Source organism: Protobothrops mucrosquamatus, unplaced genomic scaffold (genome assembly GCF_001527695.2).
Source record: "Protobothrops mucrosquamatus isolate PMUCROS unplaced genomic scaffold, P.Mucros_1.0 scaffold53, whole genome shotgun sequence".
Classification (NCBI taxonomy): domain Eukaryota; kingdom Metazoa; phylum Chordata; class Lepidosauria; order Squamata; family Viperidae; genus Protobothrops; species Protobothrops mucrosquamatus.
Genome location: NW_015386434.1, coordinates 536,725 through 554,843, shown reverse-complemented (window position 1 = coordinate 554,843; position 18,119 = coordinate 536,725). Strand labels below are relative to the sequence as shown.

Here is an 18,119-nt window from a genome sequence, read left to right as displayed (position 1 = left end):
ATGTATCTTGCTTTTTTTTCCCCTCTTAGCATAGTGGGTGAACCTAGACACTGAGATTTGTGAACTAGGGTGGATAGCACACACGGACAATGCACAGCTACGAGGTGGCCCTCCAACAGAGTTTTTGCACCCCCGGGATCAGATCTTCTAAAGCAGGCTGAATGAAGATGATGCTCTCAGCCTTCAGAAATGTAACATGGCTGGAAACCGGTCACTATGATTTATTCACTAAAGCAGAATAAAACAAGCTATGACGTTACGGGTTGCTGGATAAATACCCAGGGCACAAAGACCAGTTCTAGACTCCCTACTGCCTTCAGATAGCAATCCGTAGCCCTCAGTTTACAACTGCCATTGGAACTGAAATTTAGATCATAAACCATGATCGTTGTAAGTCGAGACACCCATGTGACCGGACCCAATTTTTTGACCATGTTTACAGCGGGAGTTTAGCAAATCACACCTTCATAAGCCAAATCCATTCTCACAAATGGACATATTTTTTTTGTTTTTGCCCAAAACTAGTGAAACATACCAGAATGCATTTTTTAAAAAAAATTGCTGGTGTCACATGACCGTGGGACACTGCAACCAGTCTTAAATGTGACAAGGGTCTGTGTGCAGTTGAGACCCTTTAGGATGGCCAGATGACATTTTACAGGCTATAAAGTGCCTTTTCTGAGGCTGTTGCAACTCCGAATGCCCTGTTAAAATTTGGGCAGTCACTGGGTAACGCTTAGCAGCTCAATCTTAGAGATGCCAAATTCTTGGGGGAAGCCAGGCATTCTAGAAGTGGTCTTCAAAACTCAAGTTCCCCTGAAATCATGCTCAACTCTCGGTGGGTTCGTGAACACCTCTGATTTTTAACGACTCTAGAATCCTTTCCTTGACCTTAATTATCCCACGGAAAGGGGAAAGAAGGGGATTTTAGAGACTATCCGCATAATAATTTTTCTCTCCATCCTCAGGACCCCTCCCCACACAGAAATTAGAATCCAAAACGTCTTACTCACTGGTGTTATAGCTCCACAGACTCCCACAGGCTCATGCCTGGTGAAACAGACGTAGTTTTCATCTGCAAAAGGTTTGAGAACATGATATGTTATCAAGCAAGGATGATTTTGATATGAATCATACTAGGGGATGGAGACAAACAGGGTGGCTGGAAAACTTTTCCTAAGGGCTCAGCAGAAACAAACATGAGAGTTTGCCAACTATAACTGACTTGCCTATTTAGAGTACGTTCTCACGCGGTAACAAGAGATGGCAAAACTTTTTTTAAAAAAAATAAATAAGAGGAAACTCCAACAGAAGTTGACTATCAAGTCTTAAGAATCACGCAGCTTGGAATATTTTGCCTCTGACTTTCCACACATACTTTTCCTGGCAAGCTCTTTACTCATATAGGAACAGTGGAAGAAAAACCCATTTATTTTAAACTGTTAAAATGTCCGTGTGAACCAATGACTTCTAGTGACTAATTCTTTCCCTCTTCAATGATAAAAGAAATGAATTGTAACTTGCATTTAGCCAATAATTATTAGGTATGGTTCTTTTCCTCATTAAAATAAATGAGGACTGAAATACATCACTTTAGTAAAAACAATTGAATCACAAAATGATGTTATGTCAGATATTCGTGAGTACACGTGACATATATCTAATCCATGTTGAAATTATATAGCAACTATATAATTACCAATAAAGGAAAATATTTATAGCTCAGGGTTGAAATGAGGTACCCTTGATGCTCTCTGAGCTTGGTGGTTTTCTTGCAGATGTTTCGCTACCAAACTAGGTAACATCATCAGTGCTAGCGCTTTATAACTTATATGTCAACTATATTCTTAAACAAAGCACCCATGGAAACAGAGGATTTTTAATGTTTTGTTTGCTTACAAAGAGAAAGCTTATCACATCGTGCTTAATTTTGTTTCCAAAATCTTGACATCAAGGAAACATGGGTTGAACTGACCGACAATCTCATCACTTTTTGAACTTCAGCCCAGTTCTATGGAATGTTAATTACCTATTTAAACTTAAATATACTGGTTGTTCTGATTTGGGGAAAAAAGCTAAATAAAACTCATCTCAAGTTGCACTTGTTAGTAAAGGCCACCAAGCGGGATGGCTTTAGAAAGAGATCAAATTAAAGGAGAATAAGGCTATGAATAGCTATTTGTTGTAATGCCAGAATATTAAGGTAGCACTATGGTTCCAGTCTCAGGGCAAAATGCCCTTAGCATTTGTCTAAACTCCTGTAATCAGAATATAGAATAATAGAGTTGGAAGGGATCTTGGAGGTCTTCTAGTCCAACCATCTGCCTGAGTAGGAGACCCTAGGCCAGACATGTCAAATTCGCAACGTCACGTGACGTTGCTCGCAACGTATCGGGACGGTTTTGCCATTGCCGGCAATGGGGTGGGCGCGGCTTCATTCGGGACAAATGGCTGTCCAATCTCTTCTTAAAAACCTCCAGTGATGGATCACCCACAACTTCTGGAAGGAAGCCATTCAGAAATAAGTTTGGATTGGGTTTGTTTTTTAATTCTCCGAAAGCAGAGAAGCATAAATATGACTGCACTTTGACTCTTTGCCAACAAAGTCTGCAAAGAGCCATCATCTGACTTTCAACAAAAAAATATTTAACTCCTCCTAAAGCAGGGTTTCTACAAACTAGACCATGAAGCAAGTGGAGGAGGAGGAGGAGGAGGAGGAGGAGGAGGAGGGTGGCACATATAAACTCAGATATATTCCTGGTAGCCAAAATCTAATTAACCATAGCATCTGAATAAGACTTTCATGACTTCTCTCCAGTTTGTAGATTCAGGTTAATTTTACTCAGCAGAATAAGATAAGAAACTCAGCAGGTGCCACTTACCCACAGGAATATTCTTCCCTTGGATTTTATCGGCCCACCCAGCATAGTATCTCAGGGTTTTTATGCAACCTTCAAGGTCAACAAAGAAAGCCTGGAGGAATGGTTTCCCTGTGTCCAAGGTTTCCAGGGTCTGAAAGCAAAAAAGAAACAAGAACATTGTATTTGAACTTGACACGTAGAGCCAATCTCTACTGGGAAGGTATTTTCCCAACCAAATCTTTAGTGGAAACAGAGGAGGGCAAGAATCAGTTGGTCAACCAAGTAGGCTGGAGGGATCCTATCTGCAAATCCTTTCCTGTACTCTCAAAGTCTTCCTGGAGGGACAATCCATCCCAGCTGTATTGGTTTTGCTCAACAGTCCTGAATGAGAAACCTGGGAGATTACGGTTGCTCAAGGTGCTGGAGCTCCCCATGAAGAAGAAAATATATGTGGCTCAGGATTGAACTACGGAATCCTTGGTGCTCTCTGAGTTTGGGTATTTGCTGGCAGACATTTTATAGAAATCAACCATATTTACACACCATTCAAAGGAGACAGCGAAAAGCTAAGAAGGAAGGTCCAAAAAGGTCCAAAACACATCCCCTGCAGCAGCCAACACCAAGATAAGCAGGGGTTAACACCAGATAAACAACCAAGCAGAAAACAAAACAAAAAGAACCTAGTTAAGGAACTACCAAGGAGAAAACCACAGTCCCACTAGACGGGCAAGGTAAACTACTATATATATAAACAGGGAGTAAACCCCACACTCGTATTAGTGAGGTTATGAAGTCAGTCAGGTGAATGAATGAATCATCTGCAAACAACCAAGCTGGAGAGCACCAAGGACTCCCCATGTTTTCTGTTCATCGGTTTCCTGCATATTGTTCTTCAACCCGGAAGATGAACTATATGGCAAGAACAAGGATCTTCTGTAGATTTTACTGGCTGCCTCTTCTTTATGGCAAGAAGGGTAAAGCCAGATTCTACTCCTACCTTTATCAATTCAACATTCTTCTTCATGCTAAATTTTGTTCTCTGAACTGCCCGACGGAAGCCAAGAAGTTCAATCGTCCAGCCTCCGTTTAATTTCCTTCTCTTTCTAAACGGCACCACAGATGGGTTGGTCAATAAGGGAGGAAAAAGCACTGGGCTCAGTGAGATACCCCAACCCTTCTTGTCTGATTCTTCATGCCTGCTCATGCACCAGCTTCACTCACTGCCAACACCGCCCTGTCTCGCTCAATCAGGTCCGCCAGCTTATTCAGAAGCCTTCCGCGGCTCGCAGCGTCTACTTGTCTCCACAGGGATCCACTTTGGAAAGCTGTTTTTGCTGCCTGCACTGCTTTATCAATATCGGGCTACATGTAAAAGTAAGAGAGAAGAGAGGAAAACATTGAATGGTTAATACCACTGAGAACTCAAATATAAACGGGCATAATTTTTCCTGGAGGGAGAAACCCTAGAAGAAAGATCAAGTTTGCTCAACAGTCAACAATCCCAAGATATGATTGTATTTCTATTCCTTCTTTGGGAACAGAATATGGTTTCTGGGGTCAATGGTACAAGAGAGTAGCATTAACAATTCGCAAATAAATACTTGTTTAAAAGAAAGTCCAGATACATTATCCCAGGCAGTTTGTAGAAATTTGATTAGAAAGAATGGGGTCGCCATTTGCAACCCCCTCCCAGTTGGCTTTTCAACAAGCAAATGGGGAAAGTTGAATTTGCTTAACAACCAATGATTTGCTTAACAACTGTTAAGCTTAGAGCTTTCTGCAAGTTAGCCCAGTAGGGCTCAGGGTTAGATGCTACCTTAGCTGCTACAATCTGTTCAAACTACGGTTTTAAAATGCTTAAAATCTGGCAATTGTGCACATTTTGCACTAGATTGTTAGATTGAATGCCAGCCCTGTAAATTCAACACTATGATGTGATACTAGACTTTCTCAAATCTGATGGACTCCAGAGAAACTGGAACACCCTTTCAATCTAGCCATGCCCTGGTACAGCAATAGCACTTAGACTTACATACCGCTTCGTAGAGCTTTACAGCCTTCTATAAGCAGTTTACAGAGTCAGCCTATTGACCCCAACAATCTGGGTCCTCATTTTACTGACCTCGGAACGATGGAAGGCCGAGTCAACCTTGAGCCGGTGAGACTTGAACTGCCAAATTGCTGGCAGCTGGCAGACAGAAGAAGTAGCCTGCAGTACTGCATTCTAATCACTGCGCCACCACGACTCATATTATATAGAATATATTAGGAGTATATAAGAGCCTTCCTGTGAACCATGAGGAGATAGCTCCCTTCTCTGACAACAAAGACACTTGTAGCTGTTGTTTATGTAGAGATGGCCCTTGTTTAACAACCACTTGTTCAGCAACCACTTGAACATGTGATGATAAGTGGTAATTGCAAGTGGTCCTCAAAGTTCCAGAAGTCACATCATTGTGATAGGGATATCTGGTACCTGATTATGATGTCACAGCATCCCACAGTCATGTGAATGCAGTTTGTGATGTCTCTGCCTGCTTCCCACAAGCAATGGGGAACATGGTAGGAAATCAAAAGTTGCCATCACATGAGATTCTTGCTTCATGATGGCAGCTGGAGACTGCTGGAACTGCTGTCCTTATGCGTTGCAGTCGTGTGATATCATGCTTTCTAACTGCATTTCTTAGCAGGGGAAATTCAAGTCCCAATTATCATCCTTAAGCAAGGACTACTATCTGTTATAGCCTGCCGCACTGCATTCTAACCACTGCACCATCACGGCTTTTACTATATTATATTTTACTTTGCTATATAACTATATTAGGAAAGGGATATGAAATCAGCCTTCACAACTCTCCAAAAGCTATCTTAACACTTCCTCTATGTGATCTGAGATATGCACATTTATTTACGCAAGTGGAAAATACTTGGCTGTAGCTTTTCCAATGGAAAGGTCAATCCAGGCGCACGCAAACTCTTTCAGTTACAAGAATATTGAGAACAAGGAAATTCAATGGGCAAGGCTGAAATTCCAATCTGAATCCACCCAATGCTTAATCAGTGTTGCGTTACAGAGATTTTGTAATAAACAGGCCTAAAGGGCAGCTAAAATTTAAGGTCAGGAAGAAAGAAGAATTAAATCCATTACAACTGTAATCCATCAGAAGGCAAAGAATCATATATATGTTTAAGATCGGGGAAAATATCTTTCAGAGGATGTTTTCAAATAAACCCAGGCTCCAGGTTGGGAAATCTAGGACCAAAATGTTGCAAAGCTCAAAAGAGAACAAATCAATTTATGGCTCCAGGTTTGTAATAACGCTTCCATTTTATGCTGTACATAGAGGTCGAAGAAAAGGGAAACTGTCTCATCCATCCTTCTGAGGTTGGTAAAATGAGGACCCAGATTGTTGGGGGCAACATGCTGACTCTGTAAACTGCATAGAGAGGGCTGTAAAGCACTGTGAAGTGGTATATAAGTCTAAGTACTGTTGCTCACTGGAGAAGAGCCTAATGCTGGGAAAGATGGAGGGCAAGAGAAGAAGGGGACGACAGAGAAGGAGGTGGCTGGATGGAGTCACTGAAGCAGTAGGCATTACCTTAAGTGGACTTCAGAAGATGGTAGAGGACAGGAAGGCCTGGAGGAACGTTGTCCATGGGGTCGCGATGGGTCGGACACGACTTCGCAACTAACAACAACAACACTATTGCTATTGTCTGTCCTCCCTCCCTCCCTCCCTCCCTCCCTCCCTTCCTTCCTTCCTTCCTTCCTTCCTTCCTTCCTTCCTTCCTTCCTTTCCTTCCTTCCAAGTGGTTAGAATGCAGTATCGCAGGCTGACTCTGCCCACCGAGAGGGCTGTAAAGCATTATGAAGCGGCATATAAGGGTAAGTGCTATTGCTATCTTAGTCCAGCAACTTTAACCACTACACCAAGCTGGCTCTCTCTAACTGTAGTTTTCTCAATTCTTCTCCATTAGAGAATAAAAGGAATAGGTGACATCACATGACTCTTGTTCTTCTATACCAAGTCACGGCTGAATCACACACCGCTTCATGACATTCGGCTAAAGGTTTGCTTATGGATTAGGATCAGCACATACCAGGATATTCTTCTGTCTTCCATAATGACCCTTGCAATAAATGATGCATATCCAAACCCTCCCTTCTGATGTTATTTATTTTTTTTTTGGCCACAGTTGTGTGTTCCAGTTTAATGTTACTGCACCTCTTATGGATAGGGACATTTTAAAGTTATAAAACCAGTTTCGTAACATTTTTCCCCACTGCCGAGACAAGGGGAGAGATCTTCGAACAGGAAACTCACCTTTCTCCCCTGTTTCCTTTGAGGGCAAGAGAAGTTGGCCAACCTTTGACTCTATTTTAAAACCTTGGGGATCTTGGAGGTCTTCTAGTCCAACCCCCTGTTCAAGCCGGAGACTCTGTATTATTTCAGACAAGTGACTGTCCTGTCTCTTCTTAAAAACCTCCAGTGATGGGGCACCCACAACTTCTGAAGGCACGCTGTTCCACTGGTTAATTGTACTCGCTGTTAGGAAGTTTCTCCTTCATTCTAGGTTGCTTCCCTCCTTGATTACTTTTCATACATTGTTTCTTGTCTTGCCTTCTGGTGCTTTGGAAAATAAGTTGACCCCCCTCCTCTTTGTGGCAGCCCCTCAAATACTAGACTACTGCTATCACTATCCCTCCTAGTCCTTCTTTTCTCTAGACTTGCCATACTCAATTCCTGCAACCAATCATCTCTTTCTACTCTAATGACGGCTTGAGAAGCAATGGAGCCAGAGAGTATAATCACCCATAGAGGAGAAAGCCACCCCAGAGCTGCACAGCTCAAAAAATGAGCTGACGTCTCTTCAATTACAGGATTATGGCTTTTCATAATTGCATGGCAAGCCCTGGATTGAAATGCACAAAGTTAAAGTGACCAAAGATGAAGGAAGAGAGGACTGCACAACTTCAGACTTGGATGGGGGAACAGAAACAAGAGGTAGATATGAGTAGCACGTCTGTTTGTTTTTAAATACACATTTGTAGTGGCTGGATAACAAGCCATAGTGTGATCGGTTTGATTTAGGTTAGTAAATGCCTTAACACAGCCATGAGTTAAGAGAGTTCTCGATTTACAATCCTTGTTAAGCAACCACAGCAGTCTGGTGACCTATGACCAATCCTCGCACTTATGACTATCACAGCTATGTAACAGTCATAGGGACAATCTGCCTTTACTTACCTGGTGTACAAGAGCAAAAAGGCAGTGTCAGCTGCCACCTTTTGCTTGTGCGTTGCTACTATTTGGTGACAAAACGCCATGAATTCTGGGGAGGTGGGAAAAGTAATGGGGAAGACATGGGGGAAAATGAAAGTAAGTGCTGTATCTCCTCCAGATGCTGCTTCAAGGTCACCCAGCCTTGTTTATGAGATTCTTAGATTCTATTGGGCCACCATGTAAGATAGAATTGTGGCTAGATGGACCTAGATCCGACCCATTAGGGTTATTCTCATGTTCTCACACCACACAGGAGTAATCCTTGTTTCTCCTAATCTCTTTCTTGCTCTCTGGCTTGATTTGATGTTGTGGTCATTTGGAAGCATATCTGAAAACACTTTGTCTCCATCCTTCAAAAGGTGAATTTATTCTTTCAATTGAACAACAGCAGAACAGGTATAAACCAACATGTCCCTTCCAGCTGATTAGAGCAACTAAATGAAAGTCACTTTCCTGCATTTTTTTTCCTACCAAAACATCTCCAACTTTTTGCTCTTTGACTCAAGACAAATGACAGATTGTTTAATTAAAGAACGTAGAAAGACAGACCTTGTCACCTTCTTCAATTTCACAGATCTTCTCAGCCGTCGAGGGATTAAATGTAGGAAATTTCTTTCCACTTTTCGATTCATGCCATTCATTGTTAATAAATATCTAAAGAGAGAGAAAACAAGTGGATCAGAAGAAGCATTGACAAGACTACTGTATCCCTGGTTTGGCCTGTCTTCTTTGTTTCCAGAATAGCTCTAATATTTATCATATTCAGGACAGTGGTGGGATTCAGCCATTTCGCACCGGTTCAGGAGGCCAATTCACGAATGCAATTCCATAGCCATGAGAGAAGGAGTGTCAAATTCCAAGGGATTAATCTATTATTTTTCTGAGATGGATCTCCCTGTTCAGTTAATGTAATATGGATTTGCCCCCTTCCATTGGCTCAGTGATTAAGGCACTGGACTACTCATACAAGTGGGGGGGGGGGCAGTGGTTCAGCGGTTTAGGATGCCGAGCTCGTCAGCTAAAAAGCTGACAGCCTGGGTTTGAGACCCAAGCGCTGCGTGATGGAGTGAGCTCCCGTCCTCATCCCAGCTCCTGCCAAACTAGCAGTTCGAAAGCATGCAAATGCAAGTAGATAAATAGGTACCACTCCGTGACATCATGCTGGCCTCATGAGTGTGGAAATGTCTTTGGACAGCGCTGGCTCGATGGCCTTGATACAGAGATGAGCACCACCGGTATAGTTAGCAACGACTAGCGCAGGAGTCTGCAACCTTGACAACTTTTAAGACTTGTGGACTTCAGCTTCCAGAATTCCTCAACTAGCATAGCTGGCTGAGGAATTCTGGGAGCTGAAGACTTCAAGTCTTAAAGTTGTCAAGGTTGGAGATCCCTGGACTAGCGGATTAAAATCCACAGGGACTCCTGTACCTTTTTTACCCTTCCATTAGTGATGCCTCCTTACAATAAAATGGGAAAATAGGAAAAAAAAAGAAGCTAAATAAGACAATGGAGACATTAAACAGAGCAAAGAAGGGGCCTAAAAAGGAAAGAAAGAATAATGCCATTTTGTCTACCTAAAAACCAAAGAACTAATTCTCTCTTCCTAGAGATAGAAGTTCACAAGTACAGTAGCTACACTAAATGGCCCGTCCCGTAGTCTACACCAGCCCTTTCTCTGCAAGTGGGACACACAACAGGATCTCATACGAATGTAGCCCCCAAGCAGATTCACATAGACGTAAATTCCCCAGGAAAAGAAGTTTTTTCTTTCAGCTACTGATGTCTAACTTCAGATGCTGAACTTGCATCGGCTCAAAAATCTTTCGTTGCAGGTAAAAACAAGAGAGGTTCCCAGGATTTTGAATGTTATTTCTCTTAGTTGCAACTGAGCCTGCTAATTAGTTTTAACTTGTTTTTGTGGCCCAGTAGTAGATTTAATTACTATTATTATTGCATTTGATTTGCATGTTCTGTAGCTGAAATGGCTGTTTTGTCTGGAAATTTAAAGGGTCTGTAAATCACTGGAGGGGGGGGAAACATTTGTTTTAACGGGTGGTCTTATAATTTAAAGAAAACTTACATAAACATGCCTGGCGAATTACAGGTTGCAAATACAGGTAATCTTTACAATCACTTGTAGCAATTTTACAACCGTTTGTTTAGCCACTGCGGTAGTCCTCAATTTAATGGCCACAACTGAGCCCAAAATTTCTGTTGCTGGGGGAAACAGTTGTTAAGTGAATTTTGCCCCATTTTTTACAACTTTTCTTGATGTAGTTGTTAAGTGAATCACTGCAGTGCTTTGATATTTCAAACTAAGCCATCATTAAAATATTTACATAAAGGTAGATGTGTTTAAAATGGTAAGTGTTAGCTGTAATGATAACTGCCTGCTTTGCTTGTCTCCTGGTTACTTGAAGGATCTTATTTCTCTATAGGAGTCGATCTGACCGATTTGAACGTGCAAAGAGAAGAGCTAGCTATTCGTTTTCTGTAAATCCAGAGCACGAAAATTCAGGAGTGTTACTTTTCTGTAGCAGAACTAGATCTTTGAAATGGCTTCCATTTTCTTACAGAAAAAGTTGAAGACAGAACTAAGCCAGAGGCTGTTTTGTTAAGATGACTCTTAACTGTGGCCAAAGGGGTATTTTAGGTCCTTAGTGATATTATGTGCTGGTATTGTACTCCAAGAATTAGATTGTGGAAAGATATAAATTTGACAAACAAACTTTCCAAGCTCTTAAATCAGTCACACCTTAAGCATACTGTATATTCTGAAATATATATATATTAAAAAACCAGTGATATCTGATATCTTCAATTAAGGGTATTCGGGTCAGAGAGGAAAACCCCGTTTGTTAAAAGTTATTTGGACTAAAGTGCAACTAAAAAGAACGAAATTTCTATTAAAGGCAGCATCTTTAAGTTATATTAAGCAGAGTGCCATCTGCCCCCCCACCAAAAAAAGGAAAGTTGCTAGGAGACTATTTCAAAATTCAGCAACATAACTGCAGAACTGCAAATGGTAAAAAGAAAAAAAAATACTTATTCTGACCAGTTTGAAAATAAACGACACGGCGATGGCAATCAGGGATTTATGCAAATTGATTTATATAATAACTTGTATGAGCTTTTGGTGGCATCAAGTTCAAAGAATTTTCTTTCATTTTAGCAAAACATGTAATGTTTGTGATTCCTCATTACATTCAAGAATGGGGACAGGAAAATTTTTTCTAATGGATGGTGTTAGTGTTTCTTTTTTAAAATCTGCTTACTTTTCTACAAGAGCTTGCTCCAATAGAGTCCAGACAACTATCAATAATGATTAAAACAATTTAAGTCGACGGAAAGTATTACCTATAATAGGAAAGAAAAACAACTAGAAAGATTGTATTAAGAAGAACGTCACCAACTAGCGACTTTTTTTTCCTTTTAAAGACGATCTGGAAAATTTTCAGAGATTTAAAGCAGAGAATGTGCTTAGCATTGCTAGAATTTGCTTAGATTTTTATAGGCAGAGTGCCAATGTTATCCGTGTTTAAATAGAAAAGCAATTACATTCTGTTTGATGTGACGATATCCACAATGGAGGGTATCTGTATCTTATAAAGACTTATCATTAAAGAAAATTTAAAAGATCTGCTTAAAGATTTGCTTTTGACCTCACATCAGTTTAAATGTGTATAAATGTAAAACAGATTCTGACTTGCAACAGTCCGAACTACAGCACCTTCAGACTGCTCCAAAATATTTTTAATTGATTATGTGCCATCAAATTAATTTTAACTCCTAACAAATCATAGAATTTTTCTCCATGATGATTAAGAAGGAAATGATGTCACAAAATCATTGGTTTCCTACTCTGCAGTCTTCCCATTCATAAACCAGTTTCTGTTTTGTCAAGAGTCAAGGTTTATTTGAGTTTTATCCCAGCTTTTGTTCCTATACAAGTAACTCAAGGTCATCAAACATAAGCATAATACTCTTTCTTCTGATTTTTCTACTTCCAGCTAGGAATAGTTCTAACTAATTAATTCTAAGTTCATTTAGTGGCAGGGATAGTCAGGTCAAGTCAATGTTTATTACAGTTAAAGTCCAGAGCAAGTTAAGAACACTTGACTATCCAGTTAAAATTCTGGAATAAAATAATAAATAAAATATGTATCAAAATCACAATTTGGCATCCAAAATCTGTCTGTTGCACACAAACAAAACACAGCATGGCCTCACTGCAATATACTGTAATATCAATCCTTAAACTGCAAGGCCCATAGTCATTAAATACTAAAATGCAAGAGAGTGTTAATACAAAATGGTTTGCTGCATTAATTCTGTAAAATAGCTATGATGGATTAATCACCTGTTTCTGATGGATCCCCAGTGCTCTCTCTCCAACTCTCCCTTTGGATCAGATAAGCGTCTTTCCTCGTTATTACCAGATTAATAAACACATGTGCATGTGTGTGTGTTTGGGTGCATGTGTGTGCTGCATGTATGTTTGTGTACGTGTGTTTGTGTGTGCAAAGAGAGATGCTATATCTGCCTTATTTTCAATTCCTACTGTATTTTATTCATTCATTCATTCATTCAATTTCTGTAGCCGCCCTTCTCAGCCAAGTGATTCTGGATGGCTTACAATTCTAAAATATAAAACAGTTCAAACCATTTCAAAATAAATAGACTTTTAAAGATTCTAGTAAAAGTCAAGTAACACATGGGGTTTTTTTTTCCAGATGCCAACGTGAGAATCACAAGCGCTAGTGAATTGTTAACATTATTACACTAAGCATTCTTAATCAAGCCGTCTCATGCTGACAATCAGCAAAAGCAATTCAGGAACTGGAAACCACATAAAAACAGCCTCGGAGCTAGCCAAATCTGATAAAAGTTAATCTCAAAATGACTTTTTCTTTCTATTTTGGAATGTGGCAGGCAAATTTTAGCCTGAGAAAAATCAGTTTCTCTGTCTCACGCTAAGAATCTCTGCAACTGCAACAAGCAATGTTAAACTATAATTCGAGTGAATGTGTTTTTATTAACATTTATTAACATCGCCATTGCTTCCCAAGCCTGCAAGACAGAAGGCATCCAGTGGATGAGAAGTTTACCATTACTTGGTTGATGGAAAGTGAAGAATTATGGATAACGGGTTTTTGTTACGAAAGGCCATGTTTATTGTTTTTAATTCTACATTTCTTATATAATTATTAATGTACATCCCTGGGGTCCAAGGAGTGACGTGACAAAATGTGAACCACAATGCTGCAATGCAAATAACAAAAGGATACGTAGAATTATGACTTCACAACTCTTATTCGTTATATTGGCTTTTTTGTAGTTAAGAACAGACACCTATGCTAGGGAGATCTAAAACCGAAAAGGCTTTTTTATATCGCAGCTTTCTTGCTATAATGGTTAAGGGGAATCCTAGTTTAAAAGATGCAAATGCAAAGCTTTAAGAATTCCATCTTTTGATGTATTTTTTATCATTTCTAAGCGTGCATATACGTTTGATAATTGAGATTTTGATTTATATAGTTTGCATTGTATCATATTAGTCTTTTTTTTAAAAAAAATGTAAGTAATTGATAGTCTAAAATAGTACAAATAAACCAACCAGTTAGATTTCACAGTCAAACCTAAAAGGCCTTAAGCACATTTTAAAAAGAAAGGAAGAATGTAAGAATCTGCTACACGAAACAGAGAGAAAATTCCTTATACAAATGTGATTTTTCTATTATGTATTATATTCCAGTTGGGCCACTGACTGAACTCTTAATTGGTTTCTTGCATACTTTTACTTTGCTAGTTTCTCTGTTTGCTTATTCATCGATTTATGTAGCCATCTTGCCAATTGCAACTCTTACGAGATCTTACGAGATGGGTGGCTGTGTAAATACAATCAATCCATTCATAATTAGTCTAGCTTCATTTTCATTCTCCTATTTTACTTCAGATTTCGTACTTAATTCAAATGCAGCAGAAAAACGATGCCTTTTCTTGCATCATTTCTCAAAGAGAAAGAAGAAGAATCACCAATCACCTCATCTTTTGAACATTAGAGTTGGCTCTCAAACGCATCCCTGACTTTCTACCTTCTCCGCCCCCGCAAAGAATAGTAATAGTAATAATAATAATGAAATTAGAAAGATTGAAACCAGCCAAAGGAAGTGGAGCAACGCCAACTAATCCACTTTTAAAAATTGTCCAAGTTTTAGAAGAGACGTGGGAGAAAAAGCGAATCTAAAATCCTTGACCAATGCGTTGTTTTGTTAAAACAGCCAGGATGGTGGAATACCTCAGAAATGGTAAACATCCATCACGGGCTGGTTGTCAGCAGTCTTAAGACATTTTTTTTAAAAAAAAGCACGGACAACATTGTACATATGACAAAAACAGCGCAATCCAGCCATTCTCGAAGTACTGTGATAGGAATATTGGGTGAAAGAAAAGTTTGCAGGATGAGCTCCTGTAAAGTCCAAAAGCTCTGAAAGCCAAACTCTGATCCGCTGACTGACCCAGATTAGATCCTGCAACATTATTCTGGGACATGTACATTTGCCTTCATTCGTGTGATCAATCCATCAATTTATTATTACAGCCATAGGCCAACACGTAAATTAAACATTCAGATAAAACTAAACTAAACAGAACCGAACAGAAGAAGACAGAGTAATATATTACAATTAATGACGTAATTAATGGATGACCAAGGTCTGCCTAGTTTTATAGACAGTATAACAAAACCTAGCTACCTTCAGAAAAACTGAATCATACTGACCTGACAACAAAACTACACTGAGTATATAGTCTAAGGCTGGATAAAAACACGTCATAAAATTAATTATAAAAGATTATTAAAAAGACCAAAAATATTTATTTATGTTTCTGGCGAATCCCCAATGCTGCTGCACAGACGTTCGTGTGATTGGAATAAACCATTTCCCCCCAACACAATGGTCTTCAGGATGCAATCTCCAAAAAAAGCTATTCAGAATAATTGCAATCAGCGTTCTCACCAAAGATTCCTCATTTCTAGCATTTTATTATTCTTTTTCGCTTTCTTTTCTCACGCGCGCAGATGTACTGGAGATTGATAAATTCATTTTGGGCTATCCAAGTCAGGTCATATCCCTGTAATTCTGGAGAAGTCCCTCCCCACCTTGCCTCCAGTTGAAATGTCTTTGCAGTTGCTCTTTGGAGTTATGTGAAACAAGCCCCTTTATGCTCAGCCCCGACATTGCTACACCACCACGGATAACTGGAAGCCTAGTGAAAATGCTCACCTCTTTCACAGCCTCTTAATATGCGAGAACTACCTGGATCATACAAATGCTGCACTTTGCGTGTTCTGGAAGCATGCAAAAAAGCACGCCCCACCGCCCTTCCATAAGACCCGAAAACCTGGCCCACCAATTGGCCTGGGGTCTAAGTGGTGTTCCATCATTGGAGGGGGCTGCTAGATTGGTGGTAGACTCTACCTGCCCCCCTCTTGCTCTCCACCCATCTTTTTGGTTATCATATTGATGTACTTATTCTCATTTTCCTGCCTGAGCATGGGGTTGGACTAGATGACCTCCAAGGTCCCTTCCAACTTTACTACTACTACTACTACTACTACTATTACTACTACTACTACTACTATTATTATTATTATTATTATTATTATTATTATTATTATTATTATTATTATTGTGTTCCTTTGTCATTGTTTGCTTATATGGTTCTACAGTTCTACTTCTGTTTACAACTCTTTCAGTTTTTCTTCCTTTTTATTACTGTTAGCCATCTAAGACGGGGTCCCTAAACTGTCCCACTCCCAGGCTGTGGCCTGCTGGCCACCGGGCCTCAGGACAGGCTAACCAGTGTGTGCACATATGTATGCGCACTCACACCACTCATGCTAGTGTTGTGGCAAAAATGGGGCACCGTGCGGCAAAAATGGGGAAGGACTAGTGAGTGTCATGCAGGTACTAGCGCTGCCCCATTTGCATCGTGCGGACACTAGTGCCACCCCGTTTGTGTCGTGCATGTGCTTGCGGCCCCGTTTGCACACACTTGCATAAAATGCTTCCCCCTCTCTTTCCCTCCGGTCCGCCAACCGAGAAAGGTTGGAGACCTCTGATCTAAGAGTAGCCCCATGGTGAGATAAGTGGAAAATAAATTTAACAAATAACAACCTTTGATGTCCTACAGAAGCATCTAGAAAAGAGCAGCAAAACACTGATGCTACTCAGCTTTCTAGAAACGGATATCTAGAAGAGAACCTGCAAAGCTCAGTGGACAGGTGCTTTCAACTCTTGACCACATCCTGGGAAATCTTCACCCCCAAGGCCAAGGGCACCCAAAGAAACAGCTCTAGATTTCCCTTTCCTTAGTGGCTTCATCAGGGCTGCAAAACTTTGTGCCGCAAGAAATCTAGGAAGCCTCTTTTGGCACGGCCCCAAACCCAAGAAAGTTCAGAATTAACTCCTCTTTAAAAAAAATCAAACCTTCTATAATATTGCAAGCCCTTTTATATCTTGTGCAGAAAATGTTGGGGTTTCCTCTCCTCTCCTCCACTGAGGATGCAGCATGGAGGGGGGGGGAGAGAAAGTGGAGACTCCCAAACATATTACATAAAAAAGTAATTTAATAGTAAAATGTTTAGCTTGCATCACGTTTCATGTCCGGGAAGTGGCTTATTTCTCTGGGTATGAAATTAAATCTTCAAAAAGCACGACGTAAACCTTTTTCATATAATATGTTTGGGAACCTCCACCTTCCCCCCCCCCCACATCCTCGGTGGAATAAATGCAAGGAAATCCCAAATTCTCTCCCCCCCCCCCCAATGGCTTCTGACATTCTCTATTAACCAGTTAGTATCTTTGCCTTGAATAAAAGTTAGACAGGGCTTAGCTAGTTGCGATGCCTTGAGAATAATTACCCTCAATTCTTCTCCCCAAAAGGCAGCTGAAACAAATGAATCAATTCCCTCTCTCACTTTCCCTTTAGAAACCTTTATTAGATTTATTTTTTAAAAAAAAATCCCACCTTTATTACTTTATATAAGTAACTCAAGGCAACAAACATACCGTAATGCTCCTTCCTCCTCTCATTTTCCCAACAATAAAACCACCTTGTGAGGGGGTGGGTTGGGCTGAGAAAGAGTGACTGGCCCAAAGTCACCCAGCTGGCTTCCTTTGCCTAAGGCAGGACTAGAACTCAGAGCCCCCTGGTTTTTAGCGCGGTGCCTTAACCAAACTGGCTTTTCAAACGCTTGGAAAGCGTTTGTTGAAAAAGATACTAACTAACTAAACTACTATTAATGGAGCCCGAAACGCTCCATTAATAAAAAAAGTTTTCCTTAAAGAACAGTAAAGCAACACAACGCTAAAAGAAAAGGAAAAAAAACCCACACGTGCGCAAGTCGTGCAGCGCGCTTCACCTGCTTACTGAATTAACCGGTTCTCTGCCTTCGCCCCCACTCGTGGCAGCCTTCGTGAGCGGGTGGGTCAGCCCGCGAACCCCTGGAATCGACGCCTTCGAGCCGGCTACCCAGATGCGGCTGTCCAGGTGGAGCGAGTCCCGGGAACCTCGTTCCCACGCCCTCCTACCTTGGTGAACTGGACCTCCAGGTTCCTTATCGGGTGCGGCAGGGGCACCGAAGCCTTCTTCTCCGCCTGCCCGTTCTCCAGGGCTCCGTTAAGCGCTGCCATCCCCTTTACACAACACCCTCCGAGCCGGTCCGGATGCGTTTGCCCCGTTGCGCCCCGCAAGACGCACCGCCGAGCAAAGGAACAGAAGCGCCCCGCCGCGCTCTGCCTTTAAGAGCGCTGCGCTCCGGGCGGAGGGGGGGGGCGGGCTAGAGGCTGGCCAGCTGCTCTCCACGCCCACCCGAGTCCGGGGCCGCGCTGGACCAGCTGCAGGTGAGCGGAGGATGGATGGCGAGCCAGCAGCCTGCTCCGGCGGCTGTTCGGAAGAGGCGCGAGCA

General features: G+C 41.1%; 1 protein-coding gene across 2 annotated transcripts in view; it reads right to left on the bottom strand.

Moving 5' to 3' along the window:
* Positions 1-17,844, bottom strand: part of ALDH1A3 (aldehyde dehydrogenase 1 family member A3) — a 30,424-nt gene extending 12,580 nt beyond the window's left edge. Inside the window, exons 1-5 of one of the 2 annotated variants that reach the window (XM_015811857.1) lie at positions 17,743-17,844; positions 8,696-8,800; positions 4,083-4,223; positions 2,883-3,012; positions 1,014-1,075 (exon numbers count right to left, since the gene is read on the bottom strand). In XM_015811857.1, coding sequence (XP_015667343.1) covers positions 1,014-1,075; positions 2,883-3,012; positions 4,083-4,223; positions 8,696-8,800; positions 17,743-17,844 — 540 coding nt within the window. The remainder of the gene's footprint in view (positions 1-1,013; positions 1,076-2,882; positions 3,013-4,082; positions 4,224-8,695; positions 8,801-17,742) is intronic. The other variant, XM_015811858.1, reaches the window with a different exon arrangement.
* Between the last annotated feature and the right edge of the window lie 275 nt (positions 17,845-18,119).